This window comes from Macrotis lagotis, chromosome 2 (genome assembly GCF_037893015.1).
Source record: "Macrotis lagotis isolate mMagLag1 chromosome 2, bilby.v1.9.chrom.fasta, whole genome shotgun sequence".
NCBI classification, from domain to species: Eukaryota; Metazoa; Chordata; class Mammalia; order Peramelemorphia; family Peramelidae; genus Macrotis; species Macrotis lagotis.
This window is the reverse complement of record NC_133659.1, coordinates 116,975,515-116,989,752: the sequence shown is the minus strand read 5'-3', so window position 1 is coordinate 116,989,752 and position 14,238 is coordinate 116,975,515. Positions and strand designations below refer to the sequence as shown.

Genomic DNA, 14,238 nt, shown 5'->3' with positions numbered 1-14,238 from the left:
TCCCACTCTTTCTATTACCACTTTCACCACTTTAATCTTTGGTTTTCATCTATATTGTTAACTCCTCACCCCTTAAACCTTGACAGATCTTCATAAAACATACCTGTGATCATATTACATGCCATTTCAAAAAGGCTTTCCTATTGTCTGAGTAAAATTCAGACTTCTTAACCTAACAGTCTAGGTCCTCCATAATCTTTCTTCAAATTTATCATCTATCCTAAACTTCAGCCAAAACAACTCTTTCTTGATTACCCCATACCCACCCTTTGCAACTTAATCCTCCTGGGGAAGCTTTCCTCCACTCTCCCATCCTTCAACAATGTTCAAATTTCTTAGTAAACATTCAGCATCTATTTTGCGCTAGATACTGTGCTAGGGATACAAATATAAGGGGACTTGTTAAATATTTCCTGGCTACGCTTTTCAGCAGTTCTTGCATGTTGACTCATTACCTCCAAATCCTTGGTCCTAACCAGATGATTGGAATACTACTTGTTCATCACCTTCAATCCCATTACCTTCACTTCTTTCCCAGGCCACCACCCCTATATTAAGTAATACTCTTCTTCCTAAACTTGACTCTGGTGAACCTCACCAATTCAATTTCTATGCTTTCTTCAAAGTCCCTTGTCCCCTTTTATTACTGAAGATCTTATCTTGTATTACTCCCACCATTCTTCTTATAAACACTACTAAATAAAATTCTCACCTGCTCAGGTGAGAATCTTGCCTCATAGTTCACTGAAAAATATTGGTCATAAGCCAAGAACCTTCTCTTCATTTTATATTTTCCAGATGCCTTCTACCACTACCTCCTTCCTCCATGTTTCAAAGAGGAGGCACTATACCCTGCCAAGGTAAACCACCAATCTCCTTTCTATTCTTTCTCTCACAGCAGATTTCTGCCTCATTATCTGCCCTCCCTTTCTTCAATCTATTACTTGCCTCCTGCCTACAACTATGCCCATCTCTTCCTTCACCCTTAAAATACCTTAACTTGATCCAAACAGCCCTATTATCATACTTTTATCTCTTCTCTCTCCCTAATCTAAGAAAGCTATCTACATTTCATGCCTTGGCTTGCAACCACATTATTCAACTGAAGCTACTCTTTCCAAAATAATCAATGATCCCTTAAGCCCTTCCATCTTTAATATCATCACCATCAATACCCACTAGCCTCCTTACTAGTTCCAGGCATTTCCACTGACTGCCCCCCACCTCTGGACTGCTCCCTTCATCTCCTCTTCCTGGCTTCCTTCAAGTTCCAACTAAAATCACATCTTCCACAGGAAGCCTTTCTCAATTCTTTTTAATTTTTATGCCTTCTTTTATCCTGCACACAGTTTGTACTTATTTTCTCACTCATCATTCAGCCGTGCCTGGCTCCTACTAGGGACTTAATAAAATGCATTTTTGATTGACTAAACATTAAATCAAACGGTTTTCTCCCAATCCTTTCCTCCTTGACTTCTCTATTAGTCTTTGACAATGTTGACTACAACTTATCTTAATTTGGGTTTTTTTCTTAAGGACTGACTTTTATGTAACCATTACACCTATTCTCTGAATAATAACAGAATTTCTAAGCATTTTCACTTCACACACCAAGGGTCGACAGAAAGAAGGAATTATACATTTCCACAAGTAATGTTATTTTTTACTTTTAATCATTTGTTAAGATACTTCAAAAATCATAATTTCAATATAAACAAACTATAAACATTTTTACTTCTAAAATGCATGGTTTTCTTTTTATTCATTCAAGTGGACATATGAGTCATTACAATTCTTCCCTCAAAAATCTCTCGTCTCCTGCCACAGACTAAAACTACAATATACAATTCTGGTATTTTTGTATAGTTAATACTTAAGAATTTTACAACTTTTACCATATAGCTATATATAGAACTATTTACATTACTGTACATGGAGGCACAATAAAAATGACATGCAAAGGCAAGACAATCATTCTTGATCTAACCTTTCCATAAAAAAAAAAAAAAAACAGATTCAACAATTCCAGGACTGACTAAACAAAAACTTCCATGGAAGGCTTAAAAAAAAAGTGTTTTTTTTGTTGTTGTTTTTTTACTTAGCACTGATACACCATAGGAATAGTTACTGAACTTTACAGTTTTCTTCTTTGCTTTGCTCAGGTTCAGCTTGTTGGCCTGGGGAATGTCTGACTCGCTTGGTTCTCATATTCTCTTTAGGGATGTCAGCAGGAGATTTTTTTGAAAAATTATTTGTAGAAAGTGGAGATTTCATGGTAGGTTCTGCAACTGTCACAAGTGATTCCATTTGGTGCTGATGGACATCTTTTGCCTACAACAGAAACATCTTTGTTTTAATAACCTGGTCTTAATGACTATAAACATTGCTGCAAAATTAAGAACAAAGCATAACAAATGAACTGTCAAATGCATTCTATAAAGAAAGTGTATGTGGGGTGGAGCCAAGATAGTGGCATGAAGGCAGGAATTCCTAGAAACTCCAAAAGCCACAAAATTATGACTCTAGCCAAAATTTAGAGGGGCACAATACACACAAACACTGAGTGATACAATTTCCCAGTCCAAGACAACTAGGAAGTTCCACAGGAATGGTCTGTTTCACTGTGACCTGGGGTTGGAAAAAGCCACAGCCATAGTGCAGTGCAGTTGGCCAAGTGCCTAGATCCCTGGGATGCCTGGATCCATGGCAGAGGGGACAGTTTCCAGACCTCCTGGTCCAGGGATTACAAGGAACAGCTTGAAGGGCTGGTAAGAAAACTCCTCTGCACCAGAGTGAATGTGGAGCAAGCACCAGCCTCAGAGCAGCCTGCAGTATGAATCAGGGAAGCCAGCCTGCACCTCCAGAGCACAACCCACAGACAGTGGGGGGGGGGGGGTAGGGGAGACAGCAGAGGTCTCCCTGCTCTCTCTGGGACAGGACTCAGCTGTTTGCCCACACGCAGATCCAAGTTTCAGTTTGGGCTTCCATACCACCACAGCCAAGCAGGGACCATCCTCACAGCTCCAGGGCAGAAGGGAGCGCCTGTGGTCATCCACATGCCAAAGCACAGGCAAGAGTACAGTCAGAGCCTCTCATAAGACCTTGGAGGAATTAAAGTCCCAGGAGGGTGTCCAAAAACCCTCCCAAAGCCTTGAAAGTGTGGTAAATTAGTCTTAGGCTGAGGAAATGAGCAAACAAAAGAAAAAAACAAGAATCTGACCATAGAAATTACTTTGGTCACCTGGAAAATTCAGAAGATGACAAAGGCTATGTCCATAGCCTTTTTGAACCAGAGATCCTATGGCTACACATATAACTCAAGGAAAAGTCAGAAAATATGCCCCAGATATTCTGAAATATTCATTAGCAACATTCTGTTTCCAGTTCCTTGCAATCAAAACATTCATCAATTGAAGAATGGCTAAAAAAATTGGAGTAAAGGAATACAAAAACAAAATGTATTATAATAACAAATGTTACTAATTCAGAAAAGCATGGGATGATTTATATGAACTAATGCAAAGTTAAGATAATACCTAAATAGGGCACAGCTAGGTGGCGCAGTGTGTAGAGCACCGGCCCTGGAGTCAGGAGTACCTGAGTTCAAATCTGGCCTCAGACACTTAATAATTACCTAGCTGTGTGGCCTTGGGCAAGCCACTTAACCCCATTGCCTTGCAAAAAATCCTTAAAAAAAAATAGGAGCAATAAAAATAAAATAAGGAATCCCAATCATCATGAAACAAATGCAAAACCATCTCAAGGTTTACCAAAAGTGGATCATCAAAACTACATTGTTGTTATCAAACCCAGACAGCTACAGAGTCAAATCCTATGCTACGTTTAGGCTGACTTCTCTACAATCATGAATCCTGATATGAAATTATGGTCTATAATTAAAACTTGAATTTTAGGTTTATTCCTCATAATGGTCAATTAAGCTTTACTAGACTTCTTCAAATTCAGCATAAGATTCTTTGCTTATCACAGTGGAGAACAGGCTGTAATACATAGATGTTGTAATACAAAAACTTATTCTCTCCAGGCTAAGGGAAAGAAACATTTTAAACCAAATGCTAAACTTATGATCAATAGTGGTCAGGACAGTCCAGCTTCAAAATATGAGAAAACTATAAAAGATTAGATTATTATAGTAATATTAATTTACTATAGTAATATTATTATAGTAATTATTATTATCATTAAATTCTTGAGTATTTATTACTAAAGGAAGATGCTTGAGAATAAACTTGAATTGAAAAGACATGGCCAATCCTTGATCACCTGAGAGCCACTTTGACTTACTAGCTTATACCACAAACGTAGTATTTCACTTTTTTACTTAACTTGAGCTAAACAATTCTCTCATTTAGCAAGTTAGTTATAAAATTAAACAAAAAGTCAGATAGTGTGCAGCTTTTTTTCTTAAACAGCAAATCCTAGAAATCACATTCAAATTAACTTTGCCATCTCAAATCTATGATAACACACATGAAAAAAGAAAATAACCAAATGGCCATTTTTCACAGGCAATGCTATGTCTGGAATATACACAGATAAATATATACACATACATACACAGACCCACAATATCATAAGAAAAATTAGTAACAAAGCCAATCTGAAATTACTCAGTAAGTATTTATATTAAGGGCTTTTTTTTTTCTTGTACCAAAAATTATGCAAAGTTAACTAGGGGTAAAAAAAAGGCATTAAACCGTAAGGTCTGAGCCTCAAGAAGCTGACATCACAAACATGGGAACAAGAAATCGCAGAGACATGAAAATGCTGGGGAACATCTGGGATCTGTATAAAGAGCTAGACAGTTCACTTGGGAAGGAAAAGTGTTCATGGGAAATAAAAGGGACTACAATTGAGCTACAAGTATTTACAAAGGGCCTTAATAAGCAGATTATCAGCATCTGGAGCAAAGGGAAAACACACACCCTCAATGTTATTCAGTCATTTTAATTCATGTCCAACTCCCCAAGGTCCTATTTGGGATTTTCTTGGCAAGATGCTGGAATGGTTTGACATTTCCTTCTTCAGTTCATTTTTTCAGATGGGGGAAACTGAGACAAAGATTAGTTAATTGATTTGCCAGGGTCACATAGCTAATAAGTGTCTGAAGTTAGATTTGAATTCACATCTTCATGATTCCAAGTCTGGTACTCTATCCACTGTGCTACCTAGCTCCCTCACTGTCCTCATTACTAACTTGACTATCTTTATCTCACCATCTCCTTTGAGATTTTGAAGTAATGCTATTCCTTATTAAATATTTCTATATAACACTGCAATATCCAATATGGTCAAGGATTTGTCTGTACAACAATAACAGTGCAATATTTTTCCTTAGGCATTTCCACTGGGCATTCATTTCCTGATTTATTTACACCACAGTGCAGGAAAGGGGAGATGTTAAAAGTCAATAAGTATAAAAGCTGGAGAAAGAATATTCAATCCACCCCCCCCAAATACAAGCAATATGAATTCCTTGATTTCAGATGAGAGAACAGTTACCTTCTGTGATTTGCTGCCACCAGCTGTTAGTTTGGAGGTCTCAGCAAGATTTTCTGACTGTCCCTTCTGTAGATTCAGAGGTGATAACTTTTGTGCAGCCAGACGGGGACTGGTCCTCGTGGCCAGGGTTGTTCTCCGAAGGATATAAGGGCTTGTTTTTCCCGTTGGGATATCGGCAAATCCTATAACACAAGTTTATTTTTAAAATATGAATGACTTTGATGAGACAGAAAAAAATAGCCATTTTTATCTTTTCTTAAGAACTTTTCTCAGACTTCACGTAGAAATAAAGATTATAAGAAAATAAATATACGTGTCTGCACACACATATACATGAAGATTCTAACAAGAAATGAAGCAAAATTCTGTGGATGATTTGCTGTGTTTCTCTAGGTTAGGGTACAGTTAGGGAAGAACAGAAGGAAAAGGAGAAAAAGAGGAAACAGAAAGAGAACCTATAATTTACAAGTAGAAAATGAAAGAAAGCCACAAACTCAAATGGCCCCCAATGATTATATCATTGATTTACAAAGCAATGGGATTAAGTGACTTGCCCAAGGACACATAGCTAAGTAATTACTATTATTTTTTTTAAGATTTTTCAAGGCAATGGGGTTAAGTGGCTTGCCCAAGGCCACATGGCTAGGTATTATTAAGTGTCTGAGGTCAGATTTGAACCCAGGCACTCCTGACTCCAAGGCCGGTGCTCTATTCACTGCACCATCTAGCCACCCCTAGCTAAGTAATTATTAAAAACCTGAGGCCGAATTTGAACTCAGGTCCTGACTCCAGAACCAGTGCTCTATCCACTGTGCCATCTAGATGTTCCAAGAATCAATAAATAATTTTTAAGAGAATCAAAGAATAGATGGAATATGAAGAAATAGTATAAGGCAGGATAATATATCCATAAATCAATGAAAAACGATTTAACACCCAAAATTGTGCTACAAGCTTGAGATGCAAACACAAGAAATGAAATAATTCCATTTTTAAGGAGTTTAGATACTAATTGGAGTGCCAATATGTCTTTCCACTACATGAAAAAGAAATATATTCAGAGTAAATACATTTAAAATAAAGGTAGTTAGTGGGGAAAGGGATACTAGGAGTTGGGGGAAATTGAAATTAAATGATCATTGTTTTAATAGGCAGTGCCCAACATCATCTTAGGGGAGGCTAGGTGGTGGAGTGGATAGAGCAGGGGCCCTGCAGTCAGGAGGACCTGATTTCAAATCTGGCCTCAGACTCTTGATAATTACCTAGCTGTGTGACCTTGGGCAAGACCCTTAATCCCATTGCCTTGAAAAAAAAAAATCTAAAAAAAAAAAAATTAAAAAGAATTACCAGGGCTTAGTGGGGGAGGGTTGAGTGCCAGGAACTGAAATTTGGAGATTAATCCAAACCATTACTTTTATTTATTTATTCAAATCAACCTACCTTTTCTTTTCTTTTTTTTTTTAAGGTTTTTGCAAGGCAAATGGGGTTAAGTGGCTCGCCCAAGGCCACACAGATAGGTTTATTAAGTGTCTGAGACTGGATTTGAACCCAGGTACTCCTGACTCCAGGGCCGGTGCTTTGTCCACGGCACCACCTAGCTGCCCCGAACCTACCTTTTCTTGCACTCTGGCACAAAGTTTTAAATCTATTACAAAAAAAAAAGAGGATAAGAGTCTAAACTGATTTAAATAATCATTTACAGGTCATAAAGATCAAATTAAATACTTATAATCGTAAATGTTCTAGAGACCATATACTTCTGTCATATCAGACAGGATTTTATTTCACACATTGAAACAGGGGGGTGGGGGGTAGAGATATGAGAAAAAAGTTATTTCAGAAGCAAAGAATTACCTTTCTTCACCACCTCTGGTAGTCCTTCTGGTTCATATTCCGGGTTTTCAAAGCCCCTTGAGGGGCATGTGATACTTTTTGATGCCACTCCCTTTTTAATCCTTTTAGTAAAAGTCTCTGGTGTAGAAGGCATCGATTCTCCATCACTTTCCTTGACGACACAAGACGACCTTCTTCTCTTGCTGGAAACTTTATTTTGACTGGCTAATGTCTTCTTTTCAGTAACAGCATTAACAGAATCACCTGAAGAGGGCACTAAATCAACTGAGTTTGGCAAAGGAGAAGTCGGAGAGGTAAATTTTCCTTGCAGAGAACTCAGAAAATTAACTTGTGTTTCTAACATATCTTTAGTTTTTTCCAACTTTTCATAACTAACAAGAAGGTTGCAATACTTATCCAAGTATTCATCTGTCTCTTTATTTTTTTCTTCAATAGCTTCTTTCAGTTCTTTCACCTCAGTCATCAGTTCTTCTACATTAACACCTGGGGCATTATCTATTTAAAAGGAAATATATTATAGCTAAGTAACTGAAGAGATTCTAATTGTTAATATAAATCATTAACATTTAAAAAGGTAGCCTTAGAACAAAATTACAACTATCCAAATATATACTGATAAAGATTAGCCAAACCCTAGTTTATGTTTGAAAATGTAAATGGCCTATTTAAAATCCACAGCTAATTCAACATATGAGCTTAGCTAAATCAACCAGCCTCAACTCCTAGCAAATGTGGCCTATTCAGCTCACTGCACAATTAAAAGAAATACAATCTGCAGTGACCATGGCCATATATAAAACCTTGTTCAACTGTGTCATGGATATATGTATGGGCAAGTATATGTTTTAGAAGTCAAAGCTATCCACAATACAATGACTAATCTGTAAGGTAGGTCAACTTAAAAAAATTCCTTTGAATCTTGTTATTCCCTTAGACTCCTGTTCTCTCCTAGTCACTATGCCCACACAGCACTATGCCCAGACAGCATTCCTGTCAATTCTATCTCCCAATAAATCACATGTAAGTTTTCCACTTTATTTGTAAGTGCAGCTATTCATTGCCTTTCACCAATCTGAACAAATGAGGTTGCCCCTTTCCTCTGCTTCCAATCTCACCTCTTTTAAGCTATCAAAATAATTGTCTCAAGGCATAAGTCTGACCCACATAATTCTCATGCTCAAAAATCTTCTGCAGTTATCAAGGCTATAACAATTTGGAAGCAACCTAACTTTTCAGGATCAAATCACAATGCCTCCCCTTCATGAATTCTGTTCCAATTTACATGCTGAAATCTTCATATCCCTTAAAGAAGTCTCCCTCAAATGTTAAGATTCTCACTTAAAATTTTCTTATAATACCTTATATAGATCTTTACCTTACTCCCCCCCATCTCTCTGTTTTTCTCCCCCTCTTTCTTTTATATATATATAACAGTATGTTTTTATTCATATATATGAATAAAAACATACTGTTTCTTTAATAGGTTAAAAACTCAATAATTGTTTGTTGAACCTAAAGGTCTAGTTAAGACAGCATAAAAAATGTGGTTCCCTCTTAATTAAAATTTGAAAACAAATTTAGAAGAATATGAATTATTGTATCATTAAATAACACCTCAAAGGAAAATATGCCTCAAATACTACCATATTTCAAAAGTAAAAGCATTCTCTGCTATAAAAGAATTCTAGTTATTACTCCTCCATTTAACACCTACTTTGTTTCTGATTCTCTTGAAGAGCTTCAAGGTCACTAATTTCTTTCTGTAATGCTTCCTTTTCATCCTCCAGCTGTTTACAGGTTTTGATCAACAATTGTATTTTTCCTCTAGCATTTTCATTTTCCTTCTTCAACTGAGTTACATATTTCATATTATCCACCTACAAAACAAAAACACTTGTATTAAAAGCCTTATACACTTATATCTCTATACATGCTGAAAGTGTCTTCAATGGATTTCAACTATAATGAACTCACACTTTGCAGTACATGAATTGCTTCCTTTACAATAGTACTACAAGATGGGTACCCCAACTATTATCATCAATCATTTTAGACAGGAGAATTGAAGTCAGTTAAGTGAAGTGGATGAGAGCATACTACATAACATTTGTGTGACTAAGGATCCAAAGCTTAAGTCTCTCAAATTCCATCCAGTTCAGTGACTTTTACACCATATGGTCTATGCTACTACCATGCTACCTCACCAATGGAAACAATAAGAATCATGACATGAAGGTAAAATATAAGTTTTAAGTAGTGTTCCTTTAATTTTAAATTACTAGATCCTTTCTAGCTCTAAATCTATGATCCTATACCATAAATATTCACACCATTAGATTAACTGCATAATATATGATTCATGAATGAAACTTGTGAATATAAATCCAAAAAAATCATTAGAGGTAGTATGTAAGAAATGAAGAAAGAGACTTTACCTTGATTCCCTCATTATAAGGGCTGAGCTGGAATGGAAAAGAACACTAAACTCCCAGTGGAAAAAGGGATAAAGATTTAAGGTCTAGCAAATCTCTGCTACAAGGATCTGGAGTGAACGGTATATATAAAGGAACTACGCTGGATCACAACTCAAAATCATAGACTAAGGAGTGGGAACTATTACTATATAGAAAACTGAAGTTGATGGTAATGAGTTTTAAAGTATTTTAAAGTCAAATATTAATGGTATCATTAAGAGGACAAATCAGTACACTGAGCAGGAAAAATTATCCAAAATTTAAGCCATATAAAAGTATAATTATTCAAAAAAAACTAGATAAGAACTTGTCAAGAATGTTTTAAGAAAAGATCCTTATATAAATAAAAATTAAAATAACCACTGAGATCCTTTCTAAGCTTTGAAATTATTTAGTTTTAAAATTTCTTAAGAAAAAAAAATACTCCATTATTCTAGTTTAAGTTCCTACATATCTATGAAATTTCAGGATTTAAAAAAAATATTTAATTCTGTCACTTAATAACCTCCCTCCAAAGGTATGGGATTACTGTGTCATTTGCTATAATAAATTTTTCATGATAAAAAAAACTCTAGTTCTTATCCACTATCTTATGATAGGTTCATACATGAAAGTGCTGAAAGAACAAGATACTGACCTGGTTATCTCCTCACAAACCTCAGACACCTATGATGAAACTGAAGGAACTAATTTAGCAATAGGACTAACAAAAAAGGCTTGCTGGTACATCTAAATGATTGAGAAGCTCTGTGCACCATGTTCACCTTCATCTCCACAACACTTTAATCTCCTTTTTAAGAGAACTCAGGAGCAGTGGACAGAGCACCAGCCCTGGAGTCACGAGTACCTGATTTCAAATCCAGCCTCAGGGGAAAAGGCTGGCAAAACACGTTTACATGTGCACAGACTGGAAATCATTTTTCAGTCTTTTGAACGTGGCCTGTGACTTCAGTAGTGGCCTCTTTGAGCATGAGTTATTATGAAGTTAAGTTCAAAGTGAAAAAACATTTAAACTTCACACTGTAAATCAATGTAAACCAAATTCTCATATTACTATCACTATATCATTAATGTCACTAATATATGCCTTATAAATGGGCTGAACACACTGATGGAAAATACCTTAGTTTTCTTCAATTCTTCTAATATGTTACTAGTAGATTTCAGAGAATTAGTTAATTCTTCTTTAGTAGACTTTAAAATTTCCATCTCTGACTTGTATGAGCTGAGATCCTGGTCTTTACAAATTAGTTTCTCCTGATATGCTTCAATTTCCGTTTCATACTAAGAAATATAAAATATAATTGTGGTCAAGTAACTCAGCAGAGCAAATTTATATAAAAATCTCATAGTCAAAGCAAAACATTTGCTTCATTCAGATTTAGAAAGACTGTGCCAAGTCCGACTTCTAATATATAATACCTATGTGAACCTGGCAAATCAGTTAAACTTTCATGATGCTATATAAAACTAGATTTTGTAGAGAAGTTGACAATCTATTTTGGTTAAGAAAATCCCCCACTGGAGGGCCCCCCCCCCATTGAAATCACTGATCCCTCCAAAAAGTCCTAATAGAACTACAGTTTTAAAGATTAAAGATTTAGAGATCTTAGAGATCACTAAGAGATCATCTAGGCCAACCTGTACCTTGGAAAGGGCAAAAGACTGCCATTTAAGAGTAAATTTAAGGGTATAAGGGACTTGCCAAAAAGCTCAAAGGGTAGCAATCTCTTTAATTCAATAGCTATTGAATAAACAGAATAAATATTCTTTCTTATGTTGATTATCACAAAGAGTTTAACAGTTCTGTGCTTGGTTTATTCATAGATTCACATATATGTACATACACATGCTTATCTAAGACTTCTTTAAGTATTTTGAGAATGAGTTATTCATTGGATATAGATAAAAACAGTTCCCTCTAAGCAGAATGTCACCCATACAATAGTGTCAAGAACAATTCAGATAAAGCAAAACACTTTTCAAGGAGAGTTTAAGTTCATCATAGATGTTCAGAGTTATTTAATTATCATCCTCCAAAAGAAAATCACTCTTTGTAGAGAATTTATCTAATAAAGATCTAATATTCAAGATCTACAAGAAACTGATATAAAAAAAGAATCATTCCACAATGAATCAATAGTCAAAGGATACATGATAAAAGAATATGGGGGCAGCTAGGTGGCGCAGCGGATAGAGCAACGGCCCTGGAGTCAGGAGTACCTGAGTTCAAATCCAACCTCAGACACTTAATAATTACCTAGCTGTGTGGCCTTGGGCAAGCCACTTAACCCCATTGCCTAGCAAAAACCTTAAAAAAAAAATATGGAAGAATGGGAATATCTTCAAGAATTTATGAAGAGTTGTCATGTTGAAAAAAAAGGACTAAGTAGTATGATACAGTGAGAGGTAATAAAAGAAAAAAACCCCTAGATTCAGAGTCATAGGACTTGAGTTTAAATCCCAACCTCTCACTTGTGTGACCTTGGATAGATCATAACTATCTTTAGACTATGAAATTAATTTTAATGCTATTCTATTTCATTATTAATAATTGTAATATTTCCTATTCTAAGTCCCTTCCTGGCTAAATATTGTCATAAGCATTGCAGTTCTTCTCATGACCATCTAGACTAATGGAATAAATGGGATCCAGTTTGATTGATGTCCTTTGCCAGGGTGAATAGCTGCTGTCCTTACTCCCCTGCTTCATTAGATTTTGGGTGGACCCAGCACATGAAGAAGAAATCAAAACAGAGAGAACCTGACAGGGATGCCCACAGTACTGAAGGAGACTCATAATTCATGACCCAGTCACACTGTCAGTTGACCTCCCCCATCTCTATGATGAGGCTATTGGGAGGGAGCTTTTGGCCCATCTACTCATTAAAATTCCTCCAATAGGGGCAGTTAGGTGGTGCAGTGGATATGAGCACCACCCTGGAGTCAGGAGGACTTGAGTTCAAATGCAACCTCAGACACTTCATAATTACCTAGTTATGTGACCTTCAGCAAGTCACTTAATCCCATTGCCTTGCAAAACAAATAAGTTCACTTACCAAGGAAAAGATTTTAGTTCTCAACTAGCTAGAATTAGCACTAAAATCTAAGCCACCTGACTCCTCAATCAGTACCCTTCTAATCATACTATACAATCTCACTAGTCAAATCACTGGGTGTGATGGAGTCTAGAAAGCTAAAAAAAGGAACTAGATATATAAAGAACAAAAATTAAAAATATCACGAAAAGAAAAAAATATTAAAAACGGTGCATTAGAGGGCAGAGTCAAGATGGCAGCAGAGAGTCTCTTCTAGGTGCTCTCACCAAAATATTTCAAAAATCTTAAAATTATGACTCCAACTAAATTTTCAAGAGACAGAACCCACAAAAAGATCCAGTGAGGAAACAGTCCAGCCCAAGGTAATGTGGAAAATAGTGGGAAAACTCTGTTCCACGGGGTAGGAGGGACGCCCGCCAGAGTGAAGAAACTTCAGCCTCCCAGAGGCAGCCCATGGCTCCCAGCAGCAGAAGCAGTTTCCTGACCTGCACACCAAGGGAGCACAAAGCTCAACTTGGAAGATCAGCAGGAAGACCTCTGCCAGAGCAACTGCAAAGCCCATGTCCTCAGCCAGTCAAGCAAAACTCAGCTTGCACAGATCCAGGAAACAGAAGCAGGCCCTTGGAGCCAGCAAGCAGAATCATCTAGGCAGCTGCACTCTGAGTGCTCAGCGAACCAAAGGTAAGGGAATAGAGGGAGACTTACAAGGTCTATCCTCTGTTCCTGGAACAGGACTCTGGGGCTCTGACCACATTCAGATCCTGGTCGCAGTCTAGGACCCCCCATAGAAGAGGGAACCACCCCCACCTCAGCCCCATGGCAAAGGGATGCAGACCAGGAGAGCAGTCAGAGTCTCACACACTGATGTCCTTGTGGGGGTGTCCCAATAAAATTCAAAAGCTCAGGAAGCACCCCAAAACCAGGCACAGGCTGGGGAAATGAATAAACTGAAAAAAAAAAAAAGGAACCTGACCATCAACAAATACTTTGTCTATGATCCCAAGGAGGATCAAAATACTCAATCTGAAAATGAGGAAGTACAAGCCTCTGCATCTAAAGACTCCAGGAAAATGGAAGTTGGGTTCAGGTTGTGACAGAGCTCGAAAAAGATTTTGAAAATCAAATGAGGGAGATAGAAAAAAAAATAGGAAAAGATGCAAAAAAATGCTGACGAAAATAAAATGTTAAAAACCAGCTTAAGTCAAATGATAGAACAGTTCAAAAAGTTACTGAGAAGAATGCTTTAAAAAGAAAAATTGGCCAGATGGAAAAAGAGATAAAAAAGCTCTCTGAGGAAAACAAATCTTTCAGATGTAGAATGGAGCTAA

General features: G+C 36.8%; 1 protein-coding gene across 1 annotated transcript in view; it reads right to left on the bottom strand.

The window, feature by feature from the left end:
- Positions 1-1,523: 1,523 nt before the first annotated feature.
- Positions 1,524-14,238, bottom strand: part of CENPF (centromere protein F) — an 82,411-nt gene continuing 69,696 nt past the window's right edge. Inside the window, 5 exon segments of the mRNA XM_074222662.1 lie at positions 1,524-2,331; positions 5,524-5,705; positions 7,378-7,872; positions 9,092-9,254; positions 10,974-11,135. Of these exon segments, the coding sequence (XP_074078763.1) occupies positions 2,125-2,331; positions 5,524-5,705; positions 7,378-7,872; positions 9,092-9,254; positions 10,974-11,135 (1,209 nt within the window). The 3' untranslated portion in view covers positions 1,524-2,124.